The following is a 25,647-nucleotide window of genomic DNA, read 5'->3' as shown; positions in this document are numbered from 1 at the left end:
TCTGCCCGATTGTTTGGAGGGCACTCTGAGCCATTCTCATGGGGGAGGGGACTCTCGTCCGCTTGGTGATGGATTTTGTACCTTTTGTTTGTATCCTTGTGGTCACAGCTCGCCTCAGCGGGGTTGATGTGCGTTCTTCAAACTTCTCTCTTAGTGCAGCTCAAATCCACCAGGTTACTTGCTGAATTTTTGTCCTTTAACTCTCCTACTGGATGGGAGCCTCTGTGGAAAGCTGGCTTCAGTCAGCCATCTTGTCTCCTCCCTGATTGAATTTGTTAGGTAAAGTCCATCTTATTATTGAGTCCAGCTCTCAATAATATACTCAATGACCCTTATTCCCCTCCCTCCTCCCTTCTCCCTGCTCCCTTATTCTCCCACCCCATCCCTTGTATTAGCTCATCTACTGCTTTCATATTAGAATTGAGTACATTGGATTCTTGCTTCTCCGATCTTGTGATGCTTTTTTTTTTTAATTTTTATTTTTACCTTAATTAATTAATTTATTTTTGAGACAGAGTCTCAAGCTGTTGTCCTGGGTAGAGCACCATGGCATCATAGGTCATAGCAACCTCCTACTCTTGGGCTTAAGTGATCCTCTTGCCTCAGGTTTTTTTTTTCTTTTCTATTTTTAGAAATAGAATATTTTTAGAAAAGAAAAAAAAACTCTTGTTCAGACTGGTCTCAAACTTGTGAGCTCAAGCAATCCACCTGCCTTGGCCTCCCAGAGTGCTAGGATTACAGACATGAGCCACCATGCCTGGCCTCTTGTGATGCTTTACTAAGAAGAATGTGTTCCACCTCTATCTAAGTTAACACAAAAGATGTAAAGTCTCCATCTTTTTTAATGGATGAATAGTATTCCATGGTATACATATACCACAGCTTATTAATCCATTCCTGGGTTGGTGGGCATTTAGGTTATTTCCACATTTTGGCAATTGTAAATTGAGCTGTGATAAACAGTCTAGTGCAAATGTCCTTATGATAAAAGGATTTGTTTTCTTCTGGGTAGATACCTAATAATGGGCTTGCAGGATCAAATGGGAGGTCTAATTTGAGTTGGACAAGATGGACAAACTTCCACCAAGGTTGTATTAGTTTGCAGTCCTACCAGCAATATAAAAGTATTCCTTTCTGTCCACATTCAGCATCTGCAGCTTTGAGACTTTGTGAAAGGGCTATTCTCATTGGTGTTAGGTGATATCTCAGGGTAGTTTTTATTTGCATTTCTCTGACAATTAGGGATGATGCACATTTTTTCACACGTTTGTTAGCCATTCTCTTTCTTCTTTAGAGAAGGTGCTATTCATGTCTCTTGCCCAGTGATATATGGAATTGTTGGGTCTTTTTTGTGGGTTAATTTGAGTTCTCTGTAGATACTAGTTATCAAGCTTTTGTCCAATTCATAATATGCAAATATCCTTTCCCATTATGTAGGTCGTCTATTTGCTTTGGTTGTTGTCTCCTTAGCTGTACAGAAGCTCTTCAGTTTGATTAATTTCCATTTGTTTATTTTTGTTGTTGTTGCAATTGCCATGGAAGTATTCTTCATAAAATCTTTCCCCAGGCTGATATCTTCAAGTGTTTTCCACATTCTTCAAGGATTTTTTTTTTCCATTTTTATTTTTTTATTGTTGGAGATTCATTGAGGGTACAATAAGCCAGGTTACACTGATTGTATTTGTTAGGTAAAGTCCCTCTTGCAATCAAATGGTGAGAGGTGAGGGTCCAGTTTTAGTCTTTTGCATGTGGTTATCCAGTTCTCCCAACACCATTTACTGAACACAAGTTCTTTGCCGAAGTATATGTTCTTGTTTGGTTTATAGAATATCAGGTGCTGTAAGATGTTAGTTTCATCTCATGGTTTTCTATTCAGTTCCAAATGTCAATGTCTCTGTTTTTATGCCAATACCATGCTATTTTGATCACTATGGCCTTGTTATATAGCCTAAAGTCTGGTAGGGTGATATCCCCCACTTTGTTTCCATTACTAAGAATTGCCTTGGCTGTACAGGGTGTTTTCTGGATCTTGAAAGTATGATGATGGTATTTTAATGGGGATTGCATTGAATCTGTAGATTGCTTTGGGAAGTATACACATTTTGAAAATATTGATTTTTCCCAGCCATGAGCATGGTCTGTACCTCCATTTGTTAATATCTTCTGCTATTTCTTTTCTTAGGGTTTCATAATTTTCTTTATAGAAGTCCTTCACCACTTTTGTCAGATATATTCCTAGGTATTTTGGGTTTTTTGAGCTACTGTGAAGGGAATTGTGTCCTTGATTAGCTTCTCATCTTGGCTATTATTGGCATATACAAAGGCTACTGATTTGTGGGCATTGATTTTATATCCTGAGACATTACTGTATTTTTTGATGACTTCCAGGAGTCCTGTGGTTGAGTCTTTGGGGTTCTCTAAGAATAAGATCATATCATCAGCAAAGAGGGAGAGTTTGACCTCCTGTGCTCCCATTTGGATGCCCTTTATTTCCTTCTATTGCCTGATTGTACTGGCTAGAACTTCTAGCATTATTTTGAAGAGGACAACTTTGTCTGGTTCCAGTTCTAAGTGGAAAAGCTTTCAGTTTTACTCCATTCAGTATAACATTATCTGTGGATTTGTCATAGATGGCTTCAGTCAGCTTAAGAAATGTGCCACCTATACCCATACATTTTTAGTGTTCTAATTAGAAAAGGATGCTGAATTTTATCAAATGCTTTTTCTGCATCTATTGAGAGGATCATATGGTCTTTGTTTTTCCTTCTGTTGATTTGGAGAATTAAGTTTGTGGACTTGCATATGTTAAAGCAGCCTTGCATCCCTTGGCTAAAACCTACTCAATCGTGATGAATGTTTTTTTTTTTTTTTTAACATGTAGCTGTAATCTATTGGCCAGGATTTTATTGAAAAGTTTTTGCATCTATATTCATCAGTGAAATTGGTCTGAAATATTCCTTTTTATTGTTTTTTTGAGACAGAGTCTCACTTTGTCACTCTCAGTAGAGTGCTGTGGTGTCATAGGTCAAAGCAACCTCAAACTCTTGGGCTCAAGTGATTCTCTTGCCTCAGCCTGCCAAGTAGTTGACACTACAAGTGCCTGCCATAGCTTCCCGGGTATTTTTTGGTCTAGCTCTTGCTCAGGCTGGTCTTAAACCCAGGAGCTAAGGTAATCCACCTGCCTTGGCCTCCCAGAATGCTAGTTACAGGCGTGAGCCACCGCACCTGGCCTTGAAGTTTTCCTTTTTAGTTTGGTCTTTTCCTGGTTTTGGTGTCAGAGTGATGCTTGCCTTATAAAATGTGTTGGGGAAGACTCCTTTGTTCTCAGTTTTTTGAAATAATTTCTCAGTATCGGTGTAAGCTCTTCTTTGAAGGTTTGATATAATTCTGGTGTTAAGCCATCTGGATCAAGGCATTTTCTTGTGATATTTTTTATTTTTTCTTCAATCTCAGTTCTTAAAATTGGTCTGTTCAAGAGATCTATTTCTTCTTGGTTAAGTATAGGTAGGGGGTGTAATTACAGATATTGATCCATTTACTCCACATGTCAAATTTCTGGGCATAGAGTTTCTTGTGGTACTCAGAGATGATCTCTTGTATTTCCATGGCATCTGTTGTTATTTACCCTTAATCGTTTCTGATTGAGGTTATCAGAGATTTTACTTTTCTGTTTCTAGTTAATCTAGCCAAAAGTTCATCAATTTTATTTATTTTTTGAAAATCCAACTTTTTGATTTGTTAATTTTCTGAATGATTCTTTTATTTTTAATTTCATTAATCTTTGATTTAATTTTGGTTATTTTGGGGGTTATTTCATGGATACTAAGGAATAGCTACATACACATATTAAATTATGTTGACAATTTTTTTTACAACCTATCAATGAACAATGACCATACCAGGAGTAGAGCACAAACAAAACTAAATGCATTTATAAAGTATTAAATAGGTTGTCAAACATATAAGAAATACAATGGTATACTATTTTTATACCAAATTTCATTTCTTGATTTTTTTTCCCTTAAAATATATCCCCAATTAAAGACATATGTGTACATGAATGGTTCAAAATTTCAATAAAAGAAATTCAATTAAGACCCAAATTCTCAACAAATTTCCTATGACATGCCCTCCTATTGTATTCAAAGTCAAAGTCAAAGTCCTTATTTTGATCTCTGGGGTCTGTGATATTCTCTCACTCTCACTTGGTCTTTCAGCTTCAGCCACAGACAGACCTCTTTGTTGTTCTGCCCACCTGTCTGGCTCCCTCCATGTCCAAAGGAGCCTTAGCCTCTGACAGAAGAAAGGATGATGGGACTGCCCACTCCCTCTCCATCTTAGCTCAACTCACCTTAGTGGGATTTTTCTCTTTCTAGCCTATCTAAAATTTAATCTTGGTTCTCCATCAATATTGTTATACCTCCTCTTTCCTGTGTATTTTTTCTCTTATATATTACCTTTACCTAACAGAAGATACTTTTTACTTTTCTTGTTATTGTTTATATTCTCCACTAAAAAGTAAGCTCTGGAGGAGGGAGCTTTAGCATTTCATTTACTATTCATTATCATTGTATAAAAAGTGCCTGGGACATAGTAGGCCCTTGATAAATACATGTTTAGTGAGTGCCTGGAAAATGAATGCTTAGAAAATATGACGCTCAAATGCTAATGCTTTGCCATCAGTATTGCCACAGGGTTTTTAAGGCTTCATACCTTTAGGAAGGACATGCTACCTAGTTCTCCATTCATGTTCCTCAGTATTTCCTAAAGATAATAATAATGATACCTGGGGTAGCGCCTGTGGCTCAATGAATAGGGTGCCGACCCCATATACGGAGGGTGGCGGGTTCAAACCCTGCCGGGGCCAAACTGCAAGAAAAAAATAGACGGACATTGTGGCGAACGCCTGTAGTCCCAGGTATGCGGGAGGCTGCAGCAAGAGAATCGCCTAAGCCCAAGAGTTAGAATTTGCTGTGAGCTGTGATGCCATAGCACTCTACTGAGGGCGACAAAGTAAGACTCTGTCTCTCTAAAAAATAAATAAATAAATAAAATAATAATAATAATGATACCTGTATCCTATTGCTTTGAAACTTGTTTCTTTACAACATTTAATTCATTTAATATTTAATAACTCTGTGAGTTGTTTTTTACCTCTATCTTATAGATGAGAAATTGAGGCTTATTAACTTATACACTATGTTAAAGCTAATTCCTCCATGGAACAAGTATGAGCTAGATCATCTGAATCAACATCCTAACTTGTCACCATTAAGCTACAGTGCTTGGGAGGTCTAAGAAAAGATGGACTAAAAACTAGTAGGCAGATGTAATCAAAAAAGCAATGAGGAAATGGTAACAGATTTTGTCACAGAAAGTAACATGATCAGATTTACACGTGAGAGAAATTACCCTTGCAAGAGAGTGGAAAATGTAACTACAGGAGCAGGTTGGAGTCAGGAAATGAAAAGGCTATTGCAATAAGACAGATGATAGAATGTGAAGCTTATCCTAGTCGGTGGAAGATATGACATAAAAGAGAATATGGAATTTAAACATACCATGGGCTATAATTCAATGATGGTTGAGGGGCCCTTGTGAGAAACTAACAATAGCTTTCAAATTTCTTCCTTGCTCTGTAAGAAATGCATGGTGGGACCATGAATCCTGATTGGAATGTAAGAAGAAAAGTAGGCTGGGAAGAGAACTATGAGCTGAAACCAAGGGAGAAAAAGCCCTTTTGAAAGGAGAGCCTGGCATAAATCTCAAATGTGGCCAAGAGGTTGAAACATCAAGGGCTAAAGGGCATCATTTGGATGTGGTAACAGGTGGATCATCACTGAAGTTGTTCGAAAGAGAAGCTTGCGCTTAGATTCTGGTTGAAAGGTAGACTAGAGGAACAATCCTTAGGAATTTGAGGGGAAGAAATAGAGATAAGGAATGCATACCCTATGAAGCACCGTGCAAAAAGGAAGAGAGGAAATAAGGCAGAGCCTCATCCTTTAACTGTTATTTTAAAGGTAATAGTGACTTTATTGTTTCAATGGAATGAGTAGCAAATGCCTGTTGTATTAGATCGCCACAAACTTAGTGGCTTAAAACCCACAAACTTGTTAGCAATTCTTACGGTTCTGGAGGTCAGGAGAGTAAAGTGGAGGCGCTGGCAGGGCGGCCTGACTCCCCACCCTCTTCTCCAGGCCCCGCACGAGAGACCTCCTCGGGACCTCCTGCCTCTCTCTTACAAGGACCCTTGCGATTACATTGGGCCCACCCAGGTAATCTTGGATCACCTCCGATCTCAAAATCCTTAATCACATACGGTTAACTCCTCTCACCAGGCACAGTAACATCCACAGGGTCTGGGACAGAGACAGCTCCAGGCGCGGAGTGTGGGGACTAAGGTCGCACAGGACTCTCGGGGGCACCGGAGCCGGCCCTCGGGCGAAGGGCTGGACCAGGCCGGGGTCTGGATGGAGTGTGTGGGGGGACTGGACGGAGCCGGGGACTGCAGCCAGGGATGGACGGAGCCCGGGGCTGCAGCCAGGGCTGTCGACTGAGCGACGCTGGGCGGTTCCGACGTGGAGTTGACTCAGCGGGAAACCGGCTGACGCCACCTCCTCAGGAGGGAAGCGGGGACCCCGGATGCCTTCATTCGGCAGCACCCAGGGGCCCAGTTTTCAGCGGCTCTCCAGGGTCCCCAGGGCCCTACCGGCTTGGACTTCGCCCGGAGACTGGGATGGTCCCAGGACTGAGGCCGCTGAGGCGGAGTCGGCGGGAGCGGTAGACCCGGTCTCCGCACAGGCCAGGTGACAGCCAGGTGCAGTTTGCCGGGCTGAGAAGCGTCCCAGGGAGTCTGCCGGGGTCCTCAGGACTGTAGTGGCATCCGGGGATGCCACTCTGGAGCCGCCCCCACGCCCAGAATAAAGTCAAAATCAGAAAAACAGCACCCGCTCCACCGCAACCAGCTCGTAACTTCCGGCCCCACCTGGTCCAGAAGCACTTGTAGTCCTTTTCTAATCCTGGGGCGCCGCCTCCTGTCCAATTACAGAATGTTTTTATAGTTCTTTTCTAGGTGGAGAGTGCCGCCTCGTGTTCATACAATATATTTTTTAGCATTACATCCTCTCTTTTTTTGAGACAGAGGCTCACTTTGTCACCCTGGGTAGAGAGCTATGGCATCATAGCTGACAGCAACCTCAAACTCCTGCTCTGAAGCGTTCCTCTTGCCTTTGTCTCCCAAGTAGCTGGGACTACAGGGTCCAGCTACAATGCTCAGCTATTTTTTAGAGATGGGGTTCTTGCTCAGGCTAGGCTCAAAGTCATGACCTCCAGCAACGCAGTTGCCTGGGCTTCCTAGAGTGCTAGGATTACAGGTGTGAGCCGCCGCACCTGGGTACATTTCCTTTCTTTTTCTGTTTTCATTATTGGTCTGCTCACCACAGTTCACTCTCTGTTCCCCAAATATCTATACCTATTCTATATGAACAATGTATTTATTCCAAGGTCTTTCAAAACCTCAATCCATTATAGCAGCAACTCAAGTCTAAAATCTCATCTAAATCTTATCAGCTCAAAAGATCCAAATCTTGTCAATCTAAATTATTATTATTATTATTATTAGAGACAGAGTCTCAGTTTGTCACCCTTGGTAGAGGGCAATGGCATCACAGCTCACAGCAACTTCCAGCTCTTGGGCTTAGGTGATTCTCTTGCCTCAGACTAATGAGTAGCAATCTAAATTATTTAAAGTAGGTATTGTTGAGACTTTGGTTATGATCCTAAGGAAAAATTCCTCTCTGTGAATCTTTGAAACTAGAAAGTTGTCAGCATCCAAGGTACAATGGTGGGATAGGTCTAAGGCACTGGTCAAAGACATTTTTGTTAACAAAGAGAGACACATGGAAGGAAAACAAAGGTGTCCCTGTTCCCAAGTAACTAAAAAATACAGCAAGGCAACTCCACTAGATTTCAGGCTGGTAGGCAGGTCAGGGGAGGAGCTAGGCAGTCAGGGTAGAGGTGGAGCTAAGCAGAGATGGGAGGAACGTAAAAAATTAGGGAAGGCTAGAAGGCCCTAATGTGAATATTTAATGAGTTTCATATCCCTGGCAGGGAGCCTAGCTCTAGACAGGTGACAAGCAGGCTGGGGGAGGAGCTAGGGGGGCAAGGTAGGTGGAACTATGCTGAACTAGGGGAGGAGCTGAAAAAATTGGGTGAGGGCAAGAAGATCAGAAGCCTAGAGGGCTTGATGGCCCTAATATAAATATTTACTGAAGTTTGAATCGCAGGAAGGAGGCTACTGCTAGGTGGGCAGGCAGGCAGGCCAGGGGAGGAGATAGGCAGGCAGGATAAGGATGGAGCTAGGCAGAAGAGTGGGAGGAGTTAATGAAAATCTTGGGATAGAAATATAGAGTTCTAGATGGTTAGAGGGGCCCCTAATATGAATATTTAATAAGTTTCATATCCCTGGCAGGAAGCCTGGTGCTAGATAGGTAGGCAGGCAGGCTGGGGGAGGAGCTAGGGAAGCAAGATAGGGTGGAGCCAGGCAGAAGAGAAGGAGGAGTCTAATAAGCTTGGGCTAGAGGGCTAGAGTTCTAGAGAACAAGAGGGGGCCCTAATATGATTATTTAATGAGTTTCAAATCATAGGCAGTGAGGCTGCTGCTAGGTAGCAGACAGGCAGCCAGTCTAGGGGAGGACCTAGACAGGCAGTGTAGGGGTGTAGCTCAGCACAACAGGGAAGGAGCTTAAAAAATTGGGCTAGGGCTAGAAGGCTTCATGGATACTGAGAGACAACTGTATACTTGCTATTCTACTGAAAATTCTGAAAGTTTGTTTGTAATTTATTTGGGGTTTCCTAATTAGACCATCACATCTCCAAATAATGGTAGTTTTGTTACTGCCTTCACCCCTAATTTTTGTTTTTATACATCGTCTAGAACTACCATTACATAACACTAATGAGTATTCTTATAATTTTCTTAATTTGAAGGGATTTTTCTACTGTTTTTATCATTTCATGTGACATTTGTGTTTTTGGAACATACTCCCTACTGAGTTAATGGAATCAGTTTCTCTTCTTAATTTTTAAAACAAAACTAGTAACTGTTGAGTCCTGCAAAAGACATAAGCTTAAGCAGGAGTTAATTAAAAATCATTTAAGACTGTCAATGCATTCTGAGGAATTGTCAAACCTGACAGTTTTCGCAAATAGAAGTGGATATTAAAAATACTGTTGATGGAAAAATATCAAAAGTACAAATAGAATTAATAATTCTTTTAAAATATCTGGAAAGAGGAGAAATTCAAAGTTGATAAGATAAACCTATTGTATCAAAGTTGAAACCTTGAGGAAACAGGCAATTTCTAATAAAAATACCAATTGCACCGGGCTTGGTGGCTCATGCCTGTAATCCTAGTGCTCTGAGAGGCCAAGGCAGGTGAATTGCATGAGCTCAGGAGTTTGAGAGCAACCTGAGCAACAGCAGGACCCCATTTCTACTAAAAATAGAAAAATTGGCCAGATGTCATGGTGTAGTCCCAGCTACTTGGGAGGCTGAGGCAAGAGGGTCAAGAGGCTGAGCCCAAGAAATTGAGGTTGCTGTGAGTTGTGATGATGTTATGGCATTCTACCCAGAGTGACAGAGTGTGATTCTGTCTCCAAAAAATAAAAATATAAATACATAAATTAACAAAATGGACCCTGAAACAAGGAAAGTACAAATAGATCAATTAGAATAGAAAAGCCTAGAATAGTTCTTAGAATAATGCTTAGTGATTGCCCACTAGACAAGACCCCAGGATCACACTAGTTCACAACTGAGTGTTAACTTACATTTCACTATGTATGGTACTACTTAAATAGTCAAGGCCTAGAGAGGAAGAAAGCAGTGACTCTCTTTAATTAATTTTATATTATAATGGCAAAGCTTGATGTGGTTAATATATATATATATATATATTTTTTTTTTTTTTTGTAGAGACAGAGTCTCACTGTACCACCCTTGGTAAAGTGCTGTGGCATCACACGGCTCACAGCAACCTCTAACTCTTGGGCTTACACGATTCTCTTGCCTCAGCCTCCTGAGCAGCTGAGACTACAGGTGCCCACCACAATGCCTGGCTATTTTTTGTTGTTGTTGTTGCAGTTTGGCCGGGGCTGGGTTTGAACCCGCCACCTTTGGCATATGGGGCCGGCGCCCTACTCACTGAGCCACAGGCGCCGCCCTTTGATGTCAGTATTTTTAAACCGGACAATATTTTGGGAACCATTTAAAATATATAGACAAGTGAATAGTGTTACCTGCAGTAGAGAAATCGGCGTCGCTGGAGTGGTGGTGCAGCTGTTTCCTCCAACCCTCCAGGACTCTTTTGTCTCTGGTCAGTGCTGTGCCAGTCCCGGTACAGGTGTAAATTCATGTAGCCTTGTCTCCTGCCATTCTGCAAGGCAATCATCAAGGAATATGGTTGCTGAATAACAGCTTCCCTGCAACTAGGCATGGTGAGTCCGGGGAGTTAAGACTCCAGACGTCTCTGGCTGGTGGGATCTGCCTATAATTATCCCTTTGAGGATACAGGGAGTCAGCGAGAGACTTCTGGACCCCAAGAGGAGGGCAAAAACAGTGGAAAACTGGCATGAGAACTTAAAGAGCAAGAGGAAGTGAAAGGACAGTTAGGGCAAGGAAATAAATAAAATAAATCACTCACGAAGAAGAATCAGCAGTAAACTCCTGGCAACATGAAGAACCAGTCCAGAGGAACCCCTCCAAGGGACCACGAGGTAGCTACTGCAGAGGATTCCACCTATAAAGAAATGTTAGGAATGACAGAAAGGGAATTTAGAATACACATAATGAAAACAATGAAGGAAATAATGGAAACAATGAAGGAAATGGCTAATAAAGTGGAAAATAACCAAAAGGAAACACAAAAACAGAATCAAATAAGAGATGAATGATATAAAGAATATAGAAAGGATATAGTGGAGCTGAAGGAACTGAAGCAGTCAATTAGGGAACTTAAAGATGCAATGGAAAGTATCAGCAATAGGTTAGACCATGCAGAAGAAAGAATTTCGGAGGTAGAGGACAAAGTTCTTGAGATAACTCAGATAGTTAAAGAGGCAGAAAAGAAGAGAGAGAAAGCAAAACGTTCATTGTCAGAATTATGGGACTTTATGAAGCATTCCAACATATGAGTTATAGGAATCCCAGAAGGGGAAGAAGCATGCCCCAGAGGAATGGAAGCCATACTAGAGAATATTATAAAAGAAAATTTCCCAGATATCACCAAAGATTCTGACACACTGCTTTCAGAGGGATATCAGGCCCCAGGTAGCCTCAACTCTAACTGAGCTTCTCCAAGACACATTGTGATGAACCTGTCCAAAGTCAAGACAAAAGAAAAGATTCTGAAAGCTGCCAGGAGTAAATGCCAGTTGACTTAGCAGGGGCAAATCCATCAGAGGGACTGTAGACTTCTCTAATGAAACTTTCCAAGCAAGAAGACAATGGTCATCTACCTTTAATCTACTTAAACAGAACAATTTTCAGCCCAGAATTCTATACCCTGCTAAGCTAAGCTTCAAAATTGACGGAGAAATCAAATCATTTACGGATATAAAAACATTGAGGAAATTCGCCACAACAAGACCAGCTCTACAGGAAATACTTCAACCTGTTCTATGCACTGACCATCACAATGGATCAGCAGCACAGTAAGAACTCAGAAATTACAGGACAGAACCTAACTTCCACGACTGATGCAAAAGATAAAACTAAGCAATGGACTCTCACAAAATAAGATGAATAGAACACTACCACACTTATCAATTATCTCAATAAATGTTAGTGCCTTGAATTCTTCACTGAAGAGACGTAGATTGGCTGACTGGATTAAAAAACACAAGCCATCCATTTGCTGTCTGCAAGAAACACAACTGGCTTCAAAAGACAAATTTAAACTCCAAGTCAAGGGTTGGAAGACAATTTTTCAGGCAAATGGAATTCAGAAGAAAAGAGGAGTTGCAATCTTATTTTCAGATACATGTGGATTTAAAGTAACAAAAGTGAAAAAAGACAAAGATGGTCACTTTATATTGGTCAAGGGAAAAATACAACAAGAAGACGTTTCAATTCTAAATATTTATACACCCAATTTAAATGCTCCTAGATTCTTGAAACAGACCCTACTCAGTCTGGGCAATATGATATCCGATAATACCATAATAACAGGGACTTTAACTATCCACTTACAGAGCTGGACAGATCCTCTAAACAGAAATTAAACAAAGATATAAGAGATTTAAATGAGACCCTAGAACAACCGTGCTTGATAGACGCATATAGAACACCCCATCCCAAAGATAAAGAATATACATTCTTCTCATCACCCCATGGAACATTCTCCAAAATTGATCATATCCTGGGACACAAAACAATTATCAACAGAATAAAAAGAACTGAAATTTTATCTTGTATCTTCTCAGACCATAAGGCACTAAAGGTGGAACTCAATCTAACAAAAATGTTCAACCCCACACAAAGGCATGGAAATTCAAGAACCTTCTGTTGAATGACTGATGAGTGCAGGAAGAAATAAGAGGAAATCATTAACTTCCTTGAGCACAACAACAATGAAGACACAAGCTACCAAAACCTGTGGGATACTGTAAAAGCAGTTTTGAGAGGAAATTTTATCACTTTAGATGCCTACATTTGAAAAACAGAAAGAGAGTGCATCAACAAACTCACAAACCACCTTATGGAATTGGAAAAAGAAGAACAATCTAAGCCTAACCCCAGTAGAATAAAAGAAATATCCAAAATCAAATCAGAGATCAATGAAATTGAAAACAAAAGAATCATTCAGAAAATTAATGAAACAAGGAGTTGGTTTTTTGAAAAAAAATAAAATAAAATAAACCATTGGCCAGACTAACGAGAGATACCAATATCGTACTTTTAAGATTTGGAAAAAATGATTCTGCATTTTGTATGGAACCAGAAAAAACCCCGTATAGCTAAGGCAGTTCTTAGTAATAAAAATAAAGCTGGGGGCATCAGCATACCAGATTTTAGTCTGTACTACAAAGCCATAGTGGTCAAGACAGCATGGTACTGGCACAAAAATAGAGACATAGACAATTGGAATCAAACAGAAAACCAAGAAATGAAACTAACATCTTACAACCACCTAATCTTCGATAAACCAAACAAGAACATACCTTGAGGGAAAGACTTCCTATTCAATAAATGGTGTTGGGAGAACTGGATTTCCACATGTAAAAGACTGAAACTGGACCCACACCTTTCCCCACTCACAAAAATTGATTCAAGATGGATAAAGGACTTAAATTTAAGGCATGAAACAATAAAAATCCTCAAAAAAAGCATAGGAAAGCACTGGAAGATATTGGCCTGGGGAAAGGCTTCATGAAGAAGACTGCCATGGCAATTGCAACAACAACAAAAATAAACAAATGGGACTTCATTAAACTGAAAAGCTTCTGTACAGCTAAGGAGACAATAACCAAAGCAAAGAGACAACCTACACAATGGGAAAGGATATTTGCATATTTTGAATCAGACAAAAGCTTGATAACTAAGATCTATAGAGAACTCAAATTAATCCACATGAAAAAAGCCAACAATCCCATATATCAATGGGCAAGAGACATGAACAGAACCTTCTCTAAAGAAGACAGACGAATGGCTAACAAACACATGAAAAAATGTTCATCATTCCTATATTTAGAGAAATGCAAATCAAAACCACCCAGAGATACCATCTAAGCCCAGTGAGAATGGCCCACATCACAAAATCTCAAAACTGCAGATGCTGGTGTGGATGTGGAGAGAAGGGAGCACTTTTACATTGTTGGTGGGACTGTAAACTAGTACAACCTTTTTGGAAGGAAGTATGGAGAAACCTCAAAGCACTCAAGCTAGACCTCCCATTTGATCCTGCAATCCCATTACTTGGCATATACCCAGAAGGCAAAAAATCCTTTTATCATAAGGAAACTTGTTTATTGCAGCTCAATTTACAATCGCCAAAATGTGGAAACAGCCTAAATGCCCACCAACCCAGGAATGGATTAACAAGCTGTGGTATATGTATACCATGGAATACCATTCAGCCATTAAAAAAAATGGAGACTTTACATCCTTCATATTAACCTGGATGGAAGTGGAAGACATTATTCTTAGTAAAACACAAGAATGGAGAAGCACAAATCCTATATACTGAATTTTGATATGAGGACAATTAACGACAATTAAGGTCATGGGGCTGGGGAAGGAAAAGCAGAGTGAGGGAAAGAGGGAGGGGGGTGGGGCCATGGTCTGTGCCACACCTTCTGGGGGCAAGACATGATTGCTAGAGGGACTTTACTTAACAAATGCAATCAGTGTAACCTGGCTTATTGTACCCTCAATGAATCCCCAACAATAAAAAAATATTAAAAAAATAAAAAGGAAATATTTCAAATTGTATATAAAGCCAGTGCATGGTACACCGTGATTGCATTAATGTACATAGCTATGACTTAATAATTAAAAAATACCTAAAATTTACCATCTTACCTATTTTTAAGTGTACAGTTCAGCATCATTAAATACTTTCATAACATTGTGAAAAAAAATAGCTGGGTGTTGTGGTAGGCACCTGTAGTCCAGCTACTTGGGAGGCTAAAGCAAGAAAATTGCTTAAGCCCAAGAGCTTGAGATTGCTGTGAGCTGTGACGCCATGACACTCCACCCAGGGAGACATAGTGAGACTCTGTCTCAAGAAAAAAAAAAAAAGAAAATCATTTCCAATAACACACCCAAATAATGAAGTCCTTTAACAAAATATATATAAATACACATTCAGAAAACCCTGAAACACAGTTAAGTGAAATTAAAAGAAATATAAATAAATGCAAAGATAATCCTTAATCAGGAGTAGTACAATCATCACCGTTAAAATTACAACTCTGACTTGATCTACAGATTCAGTGAAATCTCAATCAAATGCCCACCAATGATAAAAACAAACTCTTTCTAAACCTAGAACACATGATACAAGACTGAAGAAGGACAAAGTTAAAGAACTTAGAAATCTACATCTGAACACTTATCACAAAGCTAATGTAATGAAGAGAATGTAATAATGGCAAAGGAATAGGGCCCAGTGGTTGTCAACCTTCCTAATGCCACCACCCTTTAATACAGTTCCTCATGTGGTGACCCCCAACCATAAAATTATTTTCATTGCTACTTCATAACTCTAATTTTGCTACTGTTATGAATCGTAATGTAACTATCTGAAATGCAGGATGTATTTAGGTGACCCCTGTGAAAGGGTTGCTCCACCCCCAAAGGGGTCACCACCCACAGGTTGAGAATTGCTGGAATAGGCAGATTAGGTAAACGGAACAGAATAGAGCCCCAAAATAGACCCATGTAAAAATATCAGTTGAGGGGCGACGCCTGTGGCTCAGTGAGTAGGGCACTGGCCCCATATGCCGAGGGTGGCGGGTTCAAACCCAGCCTCGACCAAACTGCAACAACAACAACAAAAAAATTGCCGGGCGTTGTGGTGGGCGCCTGTAGTCCCAGCTGCTCGGGAGGCTGAGGCAAGAGAATCACTTAAGCCCAGGAGTTGGAGGTTGCTGTGAGCCGTGTGACGCCACGGCACTCTACCCGAGGCCGGTACAGTGAGACTCTGTCTCTACAAAAAAAAAAAAAAATAGTCAGTTGATTTTGTCAAAGGGACAAAGGCAAACCAATGGAAAAAGCAAAGTCTGTTCCATAAGTGTCCACAGAACACGTGAAAACCGTATGTGAAAAAATATAAACATAGACACTAAGTTTATGTGTTACCCAAAAATTCACTCCAAATAGCCCACTGACTTAAATTTTCAAATACAAATTGTAAAAGTTACAGAAAGGAAAAGCAGAAGAAAATCTTCATGGATCGTTGGTGACTTTTCAGGTATAGTACCAAAAGGTGTTCTATGAAAAAAATGATAATTTAGACATTTGGAATGTCCACTCTGTGAGAGATCCTGGTGAGAAAACAAGAACAAAAGCCTCAGACTAAGAGCAAAAAACCTGAAAACACATCTGAGAAAGGACTTGTATGCCAAATATAGGAAGAATAAGACTCAACAGGAAGACGAACAATTCAGTTTAAGATGGATAAAGAAGCTGGATGTGGCACCCGCTTGTAGTTCCAATGGCTCCAGAGGTTGAGGTGGGAGAATTGCTTGAGCCCAAGAGTTTGAGGCTTCACTGTGCCAAGATCACGTCACTGCACTCCAGCCCTGGGGCAGAGCGGGAACCTGTCTCTTAAAAGAGTGGGGAGGGGAGGGCTCCTCTCAGAAACGGGTTTCCTCCAACACCGACCCCCCTTCCTGTCTGGGAGGGGCGGAAAGAAGGCCAGAGGCTGGGTCCACTCGCGGTCAGAAAGAAAGAGGGTTTCTGTGGGGTACCCTGCCCGGTCCCGTCCTGTGTCCTGAGCATGGTCAGCCGGGCTGGGTTGTAGGGCAGGTGGCTCTGCGACAGCACCTCCACCCCTGGCCCGCGACTCCAGCCTTTCCGGGCGTGCACCTGCTACAGTGTACTGGGGCTGGGGCCAATCCCTGCGAGGCTCTGCCTGAAGACCCCTCCTGGGGCCTGTGCTCCTTCGCCCTGGTGCGCCCCCAGCAATGGAGGTCAAGAGGGGTCTGTGAGGGGAACCCTGTAGGCTCCGTACCATCTGTGTGTCCCATGATTCCGGGGACTTCCTGAGGACCTGCGAAGTCCTAGGAGAGACCTTGTCTCAAAAAACAGAGGCATATTTGGAGTGCCAAGTTCTGCTCTTCTACTGTCATATTTTGCAGTGACATATTCTTGTCTCCTATACTGTCCTCCAAAGTAACTGTTCCGTTGTATATTCTACCAGCAATATATGAGCGTTTCCGTCTTTTTTTCCAGCAGTAGTTTGTCATAATTTTAGGATTCAGCAGTTCTAACAGGTGTGCCATGCTACATTGTTGTTGCAATTTGGTATTCCCTGATGATACATGATGTGGAGCATCTTTTTTTTTTATTGTTAAATCATAGCAGTGTACATTAGTGCAATCAAGGGGTACAATGTGCTGGTTTCATATACAATCTGAAATATTCTCACCAAACTGTTCAACATAGCCTTCATGGCACTTTCTTAGCTATTGTATGTAGACTGTATTGTATTCTGCCTTTAGTAAGTTTCGCCTGTACCCATTCTAAGATGCATGTAGGTAGGAGTGGCCCCACCCATTACTCTCCCTCCACCCTAACCTCTCCCCTAACCCTTCCCCTTCCTTGGCCCTTTCCTCATAGTCTTGTGCTATAGTTGGGTTATAGCCTTCATGTGAAAGCTATAAATTAGCTTCATAGTAGGGCTGAGTACATTGGATATTTTTTCTTCCATTCCTGAGATACTTTGCTAAGAAGAATATGTTCCAGCTCCATCCATGTAAATATGAAAGAGGTAAAGTCTCCATCTTTCTTTGAGGCTGCGAAATATTCCTTGGTATACATGTACCACAATTTGCTAGTCCATTCGTGGGTCGATGGACACTTGGGCTTCTTCCATGACTTAGCAATTATGAATTGGGCTGCAATAAACATTTTGGTACAGATGTCTTTGCTATATTGTGATTTTTGGTCTTCTGGGTATATACCTAGTAGAGGAATTATAGGATCGAATGGCATTTCTATTTTTAGATCTCTAAGTATTCTCCAAACATCCTTCCAGAAGGAACGTATTAGTGTGCATTCCCACCAGCAGTGTAGAAGTGTGCCCTTTTCTCCACATCCACGCCAACATCTCTGGTTTTGGGATTTTGATATGTGGGCTACTCTTACTGGGGTTAGGTGATATCTCAAAGTAGTTTTGATTTGCATTTCTCTGATGATTAAGGATGATGGGCTTTTTTTCCATGTGTCTGTAGATCGTGCGTCTGTATTCTTTAGAGAAGTTTCTCTTCAAGTCCCTTGCCCACCCTGAGATGGGATCATGTGTTCTTTTCTTGCTAATACATTTGAGTTCTCTGTGGATTCTGGTTATTAGACCTTTATCGGAGGTATAACCTGCAAATATTTTTTCCCATTCTGAGGGCTGTCTGCTTGCTTTACTTACTATGTTCTTGGCTGTGCAAACTTACTATGTTCTTTAGTTTGATCAGGTCCCAGTAATGTATTTTTGATACTGCTTCAATTGCCTGGGGGGTCCTCCTCATAAAATATTCACCCAGGCTGATTCCTTCAAGAGTTTTCCCTGCACTTTCTTCAAGTATTTTTATAGTTTCATGTCTGAAGTTTAAATCTTTTATCCAGTGAGAGTCTATCTTAGTAATGGTGAAAGGTGTGGATCCAGTTTCAATTTTCTACAGGTTGCCAGCCAGTTTACCCAGCACCATTTGTTAAATAGGGAATCTTTTCCCCACTGAATGTTTTTAATTGGCTTGTCAAAGATCAAATAACAATAAGTAGCTGAATTCATCTCTTGGTTCTCAATTCTGTTCCAGACATCTACTTCTCTGCTTTTGTGCCAATACCATGCTGTTTTGATCACTATCGATTTATAGTACAGTCTCAGGTCTGGTAGCGTGATTCCTCCTGCTTTGTTTTTATTGCTGAGCAATGTTTTGGCTATTCCAGTTTTTTTCTGATTCCATATAAAATGAAGTATTATTTTTTCAAGATTTTTAAAATACGACAATGGAGCTTTAATAGGAATTGCATAAAATTGTATATTGCTTTGAGTAGTATAGACATTTTAACAATATTGATTCTTCCCAGCCATGAGCATGGTATGTTTTTCCATTTGTTAACATCTTCAGCTATTTCTCTTTTTTTTTGGAGACAGAGCCTCAAGCTGTCACCCTGGGTAGAGTGCTGTGGCATCACAGCTCACAGCAACCTCCAACTCCTGGGTTCAAGCGATTCTCTTGCCTCCACCGCCCAAGTAGCTGGGACCATAGGCACCCACCACAACGCTCGGCTATATTTTTTTAGTTGCAGCCATCATGGTTGTTTGGCAGGCCCAGGCTGGATTCAAACCCGCCAGCTGAAGTGCATGTGGCTGGCGCCTTAGCTGCTTGAGCCACAGGCACTGGGCCAGTTGTTTTTTTTAATTTTTTAATTTTTTAATTTTTATTGTTAAATCATAGCTGTGTACATTAGTGCAATCAAGGGGTACAATGTGCGGGTTTCATATACAATCTGAAATATTCTCATCAAACTGTTCAACATAGCCTTTGTGGCATTTTCTTAGTTACTGTACGGAGGCATTTGTATTCTGCATTTAGTAAGTTTCACCTGTACCCATTCTAAGATGCACTGTAGATATGGCCCCACTCATTACCCTACCTCCACCAAAACCTCCCCCCTCCCTTCCCCTTCCTTGGCCCTTTCCCCATAGTCTTGTGCTATAGTTGGGTTATAGCCTTCATATGAGAGCTATAATTTAGCTTCATAGTAGAGCTGAGTACATTGGATACTTTTTCTTCCATTCCTGAGATACTTTGCTAAGAAGAATATGTTCCAGCTCCATCCATGTAAACATGAAAGAGGTAAAGTCTTCATCTTTCTTTAAGGCTGCATAATATTCCATGGTATACATGTACCACAATTTCTAGTCCATTCGTGGGTCGATGGACACTTGGGCTTCTTCCATGACTTAGCAATTATGAATTGGGCTGCAATAAACATTCTGGTACAGATGTCTTTGTTATATTGTGACTTTTGGTCTTCTGGGTATAAATCTAGTACAGGAATTACAGGATCGAATGGCGGGTGTATTTTTAGGTCTCTAAGTATTCTCCAAACATCTTTCCGGAAGGAACGTATTAGTGTGCATTCCCACCAGCAGTGTAGAAGTGTGCCCTTTTCTCCACATCCACGCCAACATCTCTGGTTTTGGGATTTTGTTATGTGGGCTACTCTTACTGGGGTTAGGTGATATCTCAAAGTAGTTTTGATTTGCATTTCTTTGATGATTAAGGATGAAGAGCTTTTTTTCATGTGTTTGTAGATAGTGCGTCTGTCTTCTTTAGAGTTGTTTCTCTTCAAGTCCCTTGCCCACCCTGAGATGGGATCATGTGTTCTTTTCTTGCTAATACATTTGAGCTCTCTGTGGATTCTGGTTATTAGACCTTTATCAGAGGTATAACCTGCAAATATTTTCTCCCATTCTGAGGGCTGTCTACTTGTTTTACTTACTATGTTCTTGGCTGTGCAGAAGCTTTTTAGTTTGATCAGGTCCCAGTAGTGTATTTTTGATACTGCTTCAATTGCCTGGGGAGTCCTGATCATAAAATATTCACCTGGGCCGATTCCTTCAAGAGTTTTCCCTGCACTTTCTTCAAGTATTTTTATAGTTTCATGTCTTAAGTTTAAATCTTTTATCCAGTGAGAGTCTATCTTAGTTAATGGTGAAAGGTGTGGGTCCAGTTTCAATTTTCTACAGGTTGCCAGCCAGTTCACCCAGCACCATTTGTTAAATAGGGAATCTTTTCCCCCCTGAATGTTTTTAATTGGCTTGTCAAAGATCAAATAATGGTAAGTAGCTGAATTCATCTCTTGGTTCTCAATTCTGTTCCAGACATCTACTTCTCTGCTTTTGTGCCAATACCATGCTGTTTTGATCACTATTGATTTATAGTACAGTCTCAGGTCTCGTAGCGTGATTCCTCCCGCTGTGTTTTTATTGCTGAGTAATGTTTTGGCTATTCGAGGTTTTTTTCTGATTCCATATAAAATGAAGTATTATTTTTTCAAGATCTTTAAAATATGACCATGGAGCTTTAATAGGAATTGCATTAAAATTATATATTGCTTTGGGTCGTATGGACATTTTAACAATGTTGAGACTTCCCAGACATGAGCATGGTATGTTTTTCCATTTGTTAACATCTTCAGCTATTTCTTTTCTTAAAGTTTCATAGTTCTCTTTGTACAGATCTTTCACATCCTTTGTTAGGTATACTCCCAAATATTTCATCTTCTTTGGAACTGCTGTGAAAGGAATAGAGTCCTTCACTGTTTTTTCAGCTTGGTTATTGTTGGTATATATAAAGGCTACAGATTTATGGGTGTTGATTTTGTAGCCTGAGATATTGCTGTATTCCTCAATCACTTCTAAAAGTTTTGTAGTAGAATCCTTAGTGTTTTCCAGATATACGATCATATCATTTGTGAAGAGTGAAAGTTTGATCTCTTCTGACCCTATGTGGATACCCGTGATCCCCTTTTCTTCCCTAATTGCAATGGCTAAAACTTCCATTACAATGTTAAAGAGCAATGGAGACAATGGGCAACCTTGCCTGGTTCCTGATCTATGTGGAAATGATTTCAATTTAACTCCATTCAGTACGATATTGGCTGTGGGTTTGCTGTAGATGGCCTCTATTAGTTTAAGAAATGTCCCTTCTATACCAATTTTCTTAAGTGTTCTGATCATGAAGGGATGCTGGATATTATCAAAAGCTTTTTCTGCATCAATTGAAGGAAACATATGGTCCTTATTTTTTAGTTTGTTTATGTGTTGAATTACATTTATAGACTTACGTATATTGAACCAGCCTTGAGACCCTGGGATAAATCCCACTTGGTCATGGTGTATAATTTTTTTGATGTGTTGTTGGATTCTGTTTGTTAGGATCTTATTGAATATTTTAGCATCAATATTCATTAGTGATATTAGTCTATAATTTTCTTTTCTTGTTGGGTCTTTCCCTGGTTTGGGGATCAAGGTGATGTTTGCTTCATAGAATGTGTTGGGTAATATTCCTTCTTTTTGTATATTTTGGAAGAGGTTTAGTGGTATAGGTACTAATTCTTCTTTAAAGGTTTGGTAGAATTCTGATGTAAAGCCATCTGGTTCTGGGCTTTCCTTTTTAGGGAGATTTTGTATAGTTGATGCTATTTCAGAACTTGATATAGTCCTGTTCAACATTTCCACTTCCTTCTGGCTAAGTCTTGGTAGATGGCGTATTTCCAGGTATTGGTCGGTTTCTTTCAGATTTTCATATTTCTGAGAGTAGAGTTTTTTGTAGTATTCATTAAGGATTTTTTGAATTTCTGAGGGGTCTGTTGTTATTTCATCTTTACCATTTCTGATTGATGAAATTAGAGATTTTACTCTTTTTTTTCTTGGTTAGATTGGCCAAAGGTTTATCTATTTTATTGATCTTTTCAAAAAACCAACTTTTGGATGTATTGATCTGTTGTATAATTCTTTGCAAGTTGGTGTTGCCTCAGGCAAATCCTATACTCACAGTCTCTGGTTGCCCAGGGAGACGGGGGTGTGACTTCAGAATATTTGGTAGTGAGCTGTATTGCTAGCAAAAGAGGGCTGCTGTTTTATGCCTCAGGGAACTGCTGCTCTGGTGCAACTCCCTTCCGGCCAACTGTCCTCTCTCTGCTCCCGTGCCCCAGAGTCTGCACTGACTGGCTGCAGCCCCAGCACTGTCTACACCCCTCGAGCAATTGCCCAAGTGTCCAGACTCCTGGGGCACAGGCCTCCAGACCTTGCAGCGAGAGTGGAGGGGAGCGCTGGGAGCCCAGGTTTGTGGGCAGAGAACACACACAGTTTTACACAGCTTTATGCTTGGCCGTATTATCGCCAAAAGATGGCTGTCGCACTGTGCCTCAGGGAACTGCCACTCCAGTGCGGTCCCCTCTCCGCCGACTGTCCTCTCCTCACTCCAATGTCCAGGAGCCGGCGCTGAGCAGCTGCAGTCCAGGCACTGTCCACACCCCTCGAGAAATCACCCAAGACTCTGAACTCCTGGGGAACTGGCCTGCAGACCTCAGTGTGAGTGGAGGGGAGTGCTGGGAGCTCAGAATTCCAGGTAGAGACTATATATACTTTTATACAGTTTTATGCCTGGCAGGAGGATGCCATGGCACCCTAGTATGGGAGGTAGGTCCAGTTTTTAGAGGGTCTCTCCTGCGGAGTGTAGTGGGAGGACCTTTGAACTCTGCTCGATTGTTTGTGGGGCACTCCAAGCCATTCTCAAGGGGGAGGGGACTCCTGTCCACTTGGTGATGGATTTTGTACCTTTTGTTTGTATCCTTATGGTCGCAGCTCGCCTCAGCGGGGTTGACGTGCGTTCTTCAACCTTCTCTCTTAGTGCAGCTCAAATCCACCAGGTTACTTGCTGAATTTTTGTCCTTTAACTCTCCTTCTGGATGGGAGCCTCTCTTTCCACCTTCATGCAAGCAGTTACTCCAGTCTGTTGATTCTCCCTTGTGTGTAACTCCTCTCCATTTGAGCTGGGCCTGCAATAGTCTTTAGTTTCAATTCTTTGATTTTCTTGAAGTTTTATTTGTGTCCTAGGATATGATCTGTTTTGGAGAATGTTTCATGAGCTAATGAGAAGAACGTATATTGCTTAGCTTTTGGATGGAGTGTTCTGTATACGTCTATTTATCACAGTTGTTCTAGGTCATGTTTAAGTCCCTTCTATCTTTCTTTAGTTTTTGTTTAGAGGATCTGTCCAGCTCCATAAGAGGAGTGTTAAAGTCCTCTGCTATTATGGTGTTATAGGATATCATATTGCTCAGACTAATTAAGGTCTGTTCCAAGAATCTGGGAGCATTTAAGTTGGGTACATAAATACTTAGAATTAAGATGTCTTTTTTTTTTTTTTTAGATGTTTTAAAACCAAAACATTTATTGCATGACTAATTCTTGAAATTCTTAAGATGAACTGGATGCTGCAACAGCTGCCCTTTTGGTTTTAGGCATTGTTCCTTCATGGAATCCATGCCTGAATCTGCGGTACACAATTTTTAGGTGCCTCATCTGACCAGTCCCAGTGGTATTTCTTCTTTTAGCCTTGGCACTCCACTTATACTTTCTCTTGCACTTGGCAGGATAGCCACATTTGCCATAAGTGGACTTTTGCAGGTGGTAGGCCTTAGAGCCACAGCGGTGGCACAACATATGCATCTTATTCCAATGCTTTCCAAATGATGTCGTTCCCTTCGTCATGGTGCTTCCGTGGAGACCAGAATTAGACCTGAAATGTCTTCTTGTTGTATTTTTCCCTTGACCAATATGAAGTGTTCATCTTTGTCTTTTTTGACTTTAGTTGCTTTAATCTACTTGTATCTGAAAATAAGATTGCAACTCCTCTTTCTTTCTGAATTCCATTTGCCTGAAAAATTGTCTTCCAACCCTTAACTCTGAGTTTTAATTTGTCTTTTGAAGCAAGGTGGTGTGTTTCCTGCAGACAGTAGATGGATGGCTTGAGTTTTTTAAACCAATCAGCCAGTCTATGCCTCTTCAGTGGGGAATTCAAGCCATTAACATTTATTGAGATAATTGATAAGTGTGGTAGCATTCTGTTTCCTCTTATTTTGTGAAAGTCTATTACTTAGTATGATCTTTTGCATCATTTTTTATCTTTTAGCTTCTGAGTGTTTAGTTTGCTGGTACTCCGTTGTGATGGTGAGTATGGAGAATAGGTCTAAGTATTTCCTATAGAGCTGGTCTTGTTGTGGCAAAGTTGCTTAATATTTGCATGTCAGTAAATAATTCGATTTTTCCATCAAGTTTAAAGGTTAGCTTAGCAGGATATAGAATTCTGGGCTTAAAATTATTTTGTTTAAGTAGGTTAAAGGTAGATGACCATTGTCTTCCAGCTTCAAAAGTTTCATTTGAGAAGTCCACCCTGATGGATTTGTCCCTGTAGGTCAATTGGTGCTTACTCCTGGCTGCTTGAAAAATTGTTTCTTTCATCTTGACTTTGGACAGATTCGTGAAAATATGTCTTGGAGAAGCTCTGTTTGAGTTGAGACAACTGGAGTTCAATATCCCTCTGAAAGGAGTGTGTCAGAATCTTTGATGATACTTAGGAAATTTTCATTTATGGTATCCTCTAATAGGACTTCCATTCCTCCGGGATGTTCTTCTTCCTTTTCTGGGATACCTGTAATTCTTATGTTGAACACTTGATAAAGTCCCATAATTCTCTCAGTGAACATTCTGTATTCTCTCTCTCTTTTTTCTGTCTCTTTAACTGCCTGTGTTAGCTCAAGAGCTTTATCTTCTACCTTTGAGATTCTTTCTCTGCATGGTCTAATCTGTTATTGATGCTTTCTATTGCATCTTTAAGTTCCCTGATTGACTACTTCAATTCCTTAAGCTCTGCTATATCTTTTTCTATATTCTTTGTAACATTTATCTCTTATTTGATTTATTTTTGGATTTCCTTTTGTTTATTTTCCCCTTTCTCAGCAATTTCCTTCATTGTTTTGACCATCCATATTTTAAATTCCTTTTCTGTTATCTCTAACATTTCTTTATAGGTGGAATCCTTTGCAATAGCTACCTCATGATCCATTGGGGGACAGAGGATTGCTCTGTTTTTGTTTTTCATGTTGCCAGGACTTTTCTGCTATTTCTTCCTCATGAGTGTTTTATTTTTAATGTGTTTCCTTGTCATCCTTTTTCTTTTCACTTACTCCTGATCTTAAATTACCCTGTCTCTAACCTAATGTATTGAAGTATCCTTTGGTAAAGGATACCACATTAGACCTCCCTACTAAAAGGAAGAGAAGAGTGAAGAGAAAGAAGGGAAAAAAGATGAAAAAAGAGAAAAGAGAGAGGAAATCTGGGGAGTAAAAGG

The 25,647-nt window shown here is 40.5% G+C and overlaps 1 protein-coding gene across 1 annotated transcript; it reads right to left on the bottom strand.

Annotated features, from left to right (window-relative positions):
* Nucleotides 1-23,714: 23,714 nt before the first annotated feature.
* On the bottom strand, nucleotides 23,715-24,008 carry LOC128592404 (60S ribosomal protein L37-like). The gene has a single exon (XM_053600336.1). The coding sequence runs from the start codon at nucleotides 24,006-24,008 to the stop codon at nucleotides 23,715-23,717; it is 294 nt and encodes a 97-aa protein (XP_053456311.1).
* Between the last annotated feature and the right edge of the window lie 1,639 nt (nucleotides 24,009-25,647).

Source organism: Nycticebus coucang, chromosome 8 (genome assembly GCF_027406575.1).
Source record: "Nycticebus coucang isolate mNycCou1 chromosome 8, mNycCou1.pri, whole genome shotgun sequence".
NCBI lineage: Eukaryota > Metazoa > Chordata > Mammalia > Primates > Lorisidae > Nycticebus > Nycticebus coucang.
The sequence above is the reverse complement of the archived record's forward strand: the minus strand, read 5'-3'. Positions and strand labels throughout refer to the sequence as shown.

Bases quoted from the DNA above. Each gene is read 5' to 3' on its own strand.
- LOC128592404 (XM_053600336.1), bottom strand. From the start codon at position 24,008: ATGACGAAGGGAACGACATCATTTGGAAAGCATTGGAATAAGATGCAT.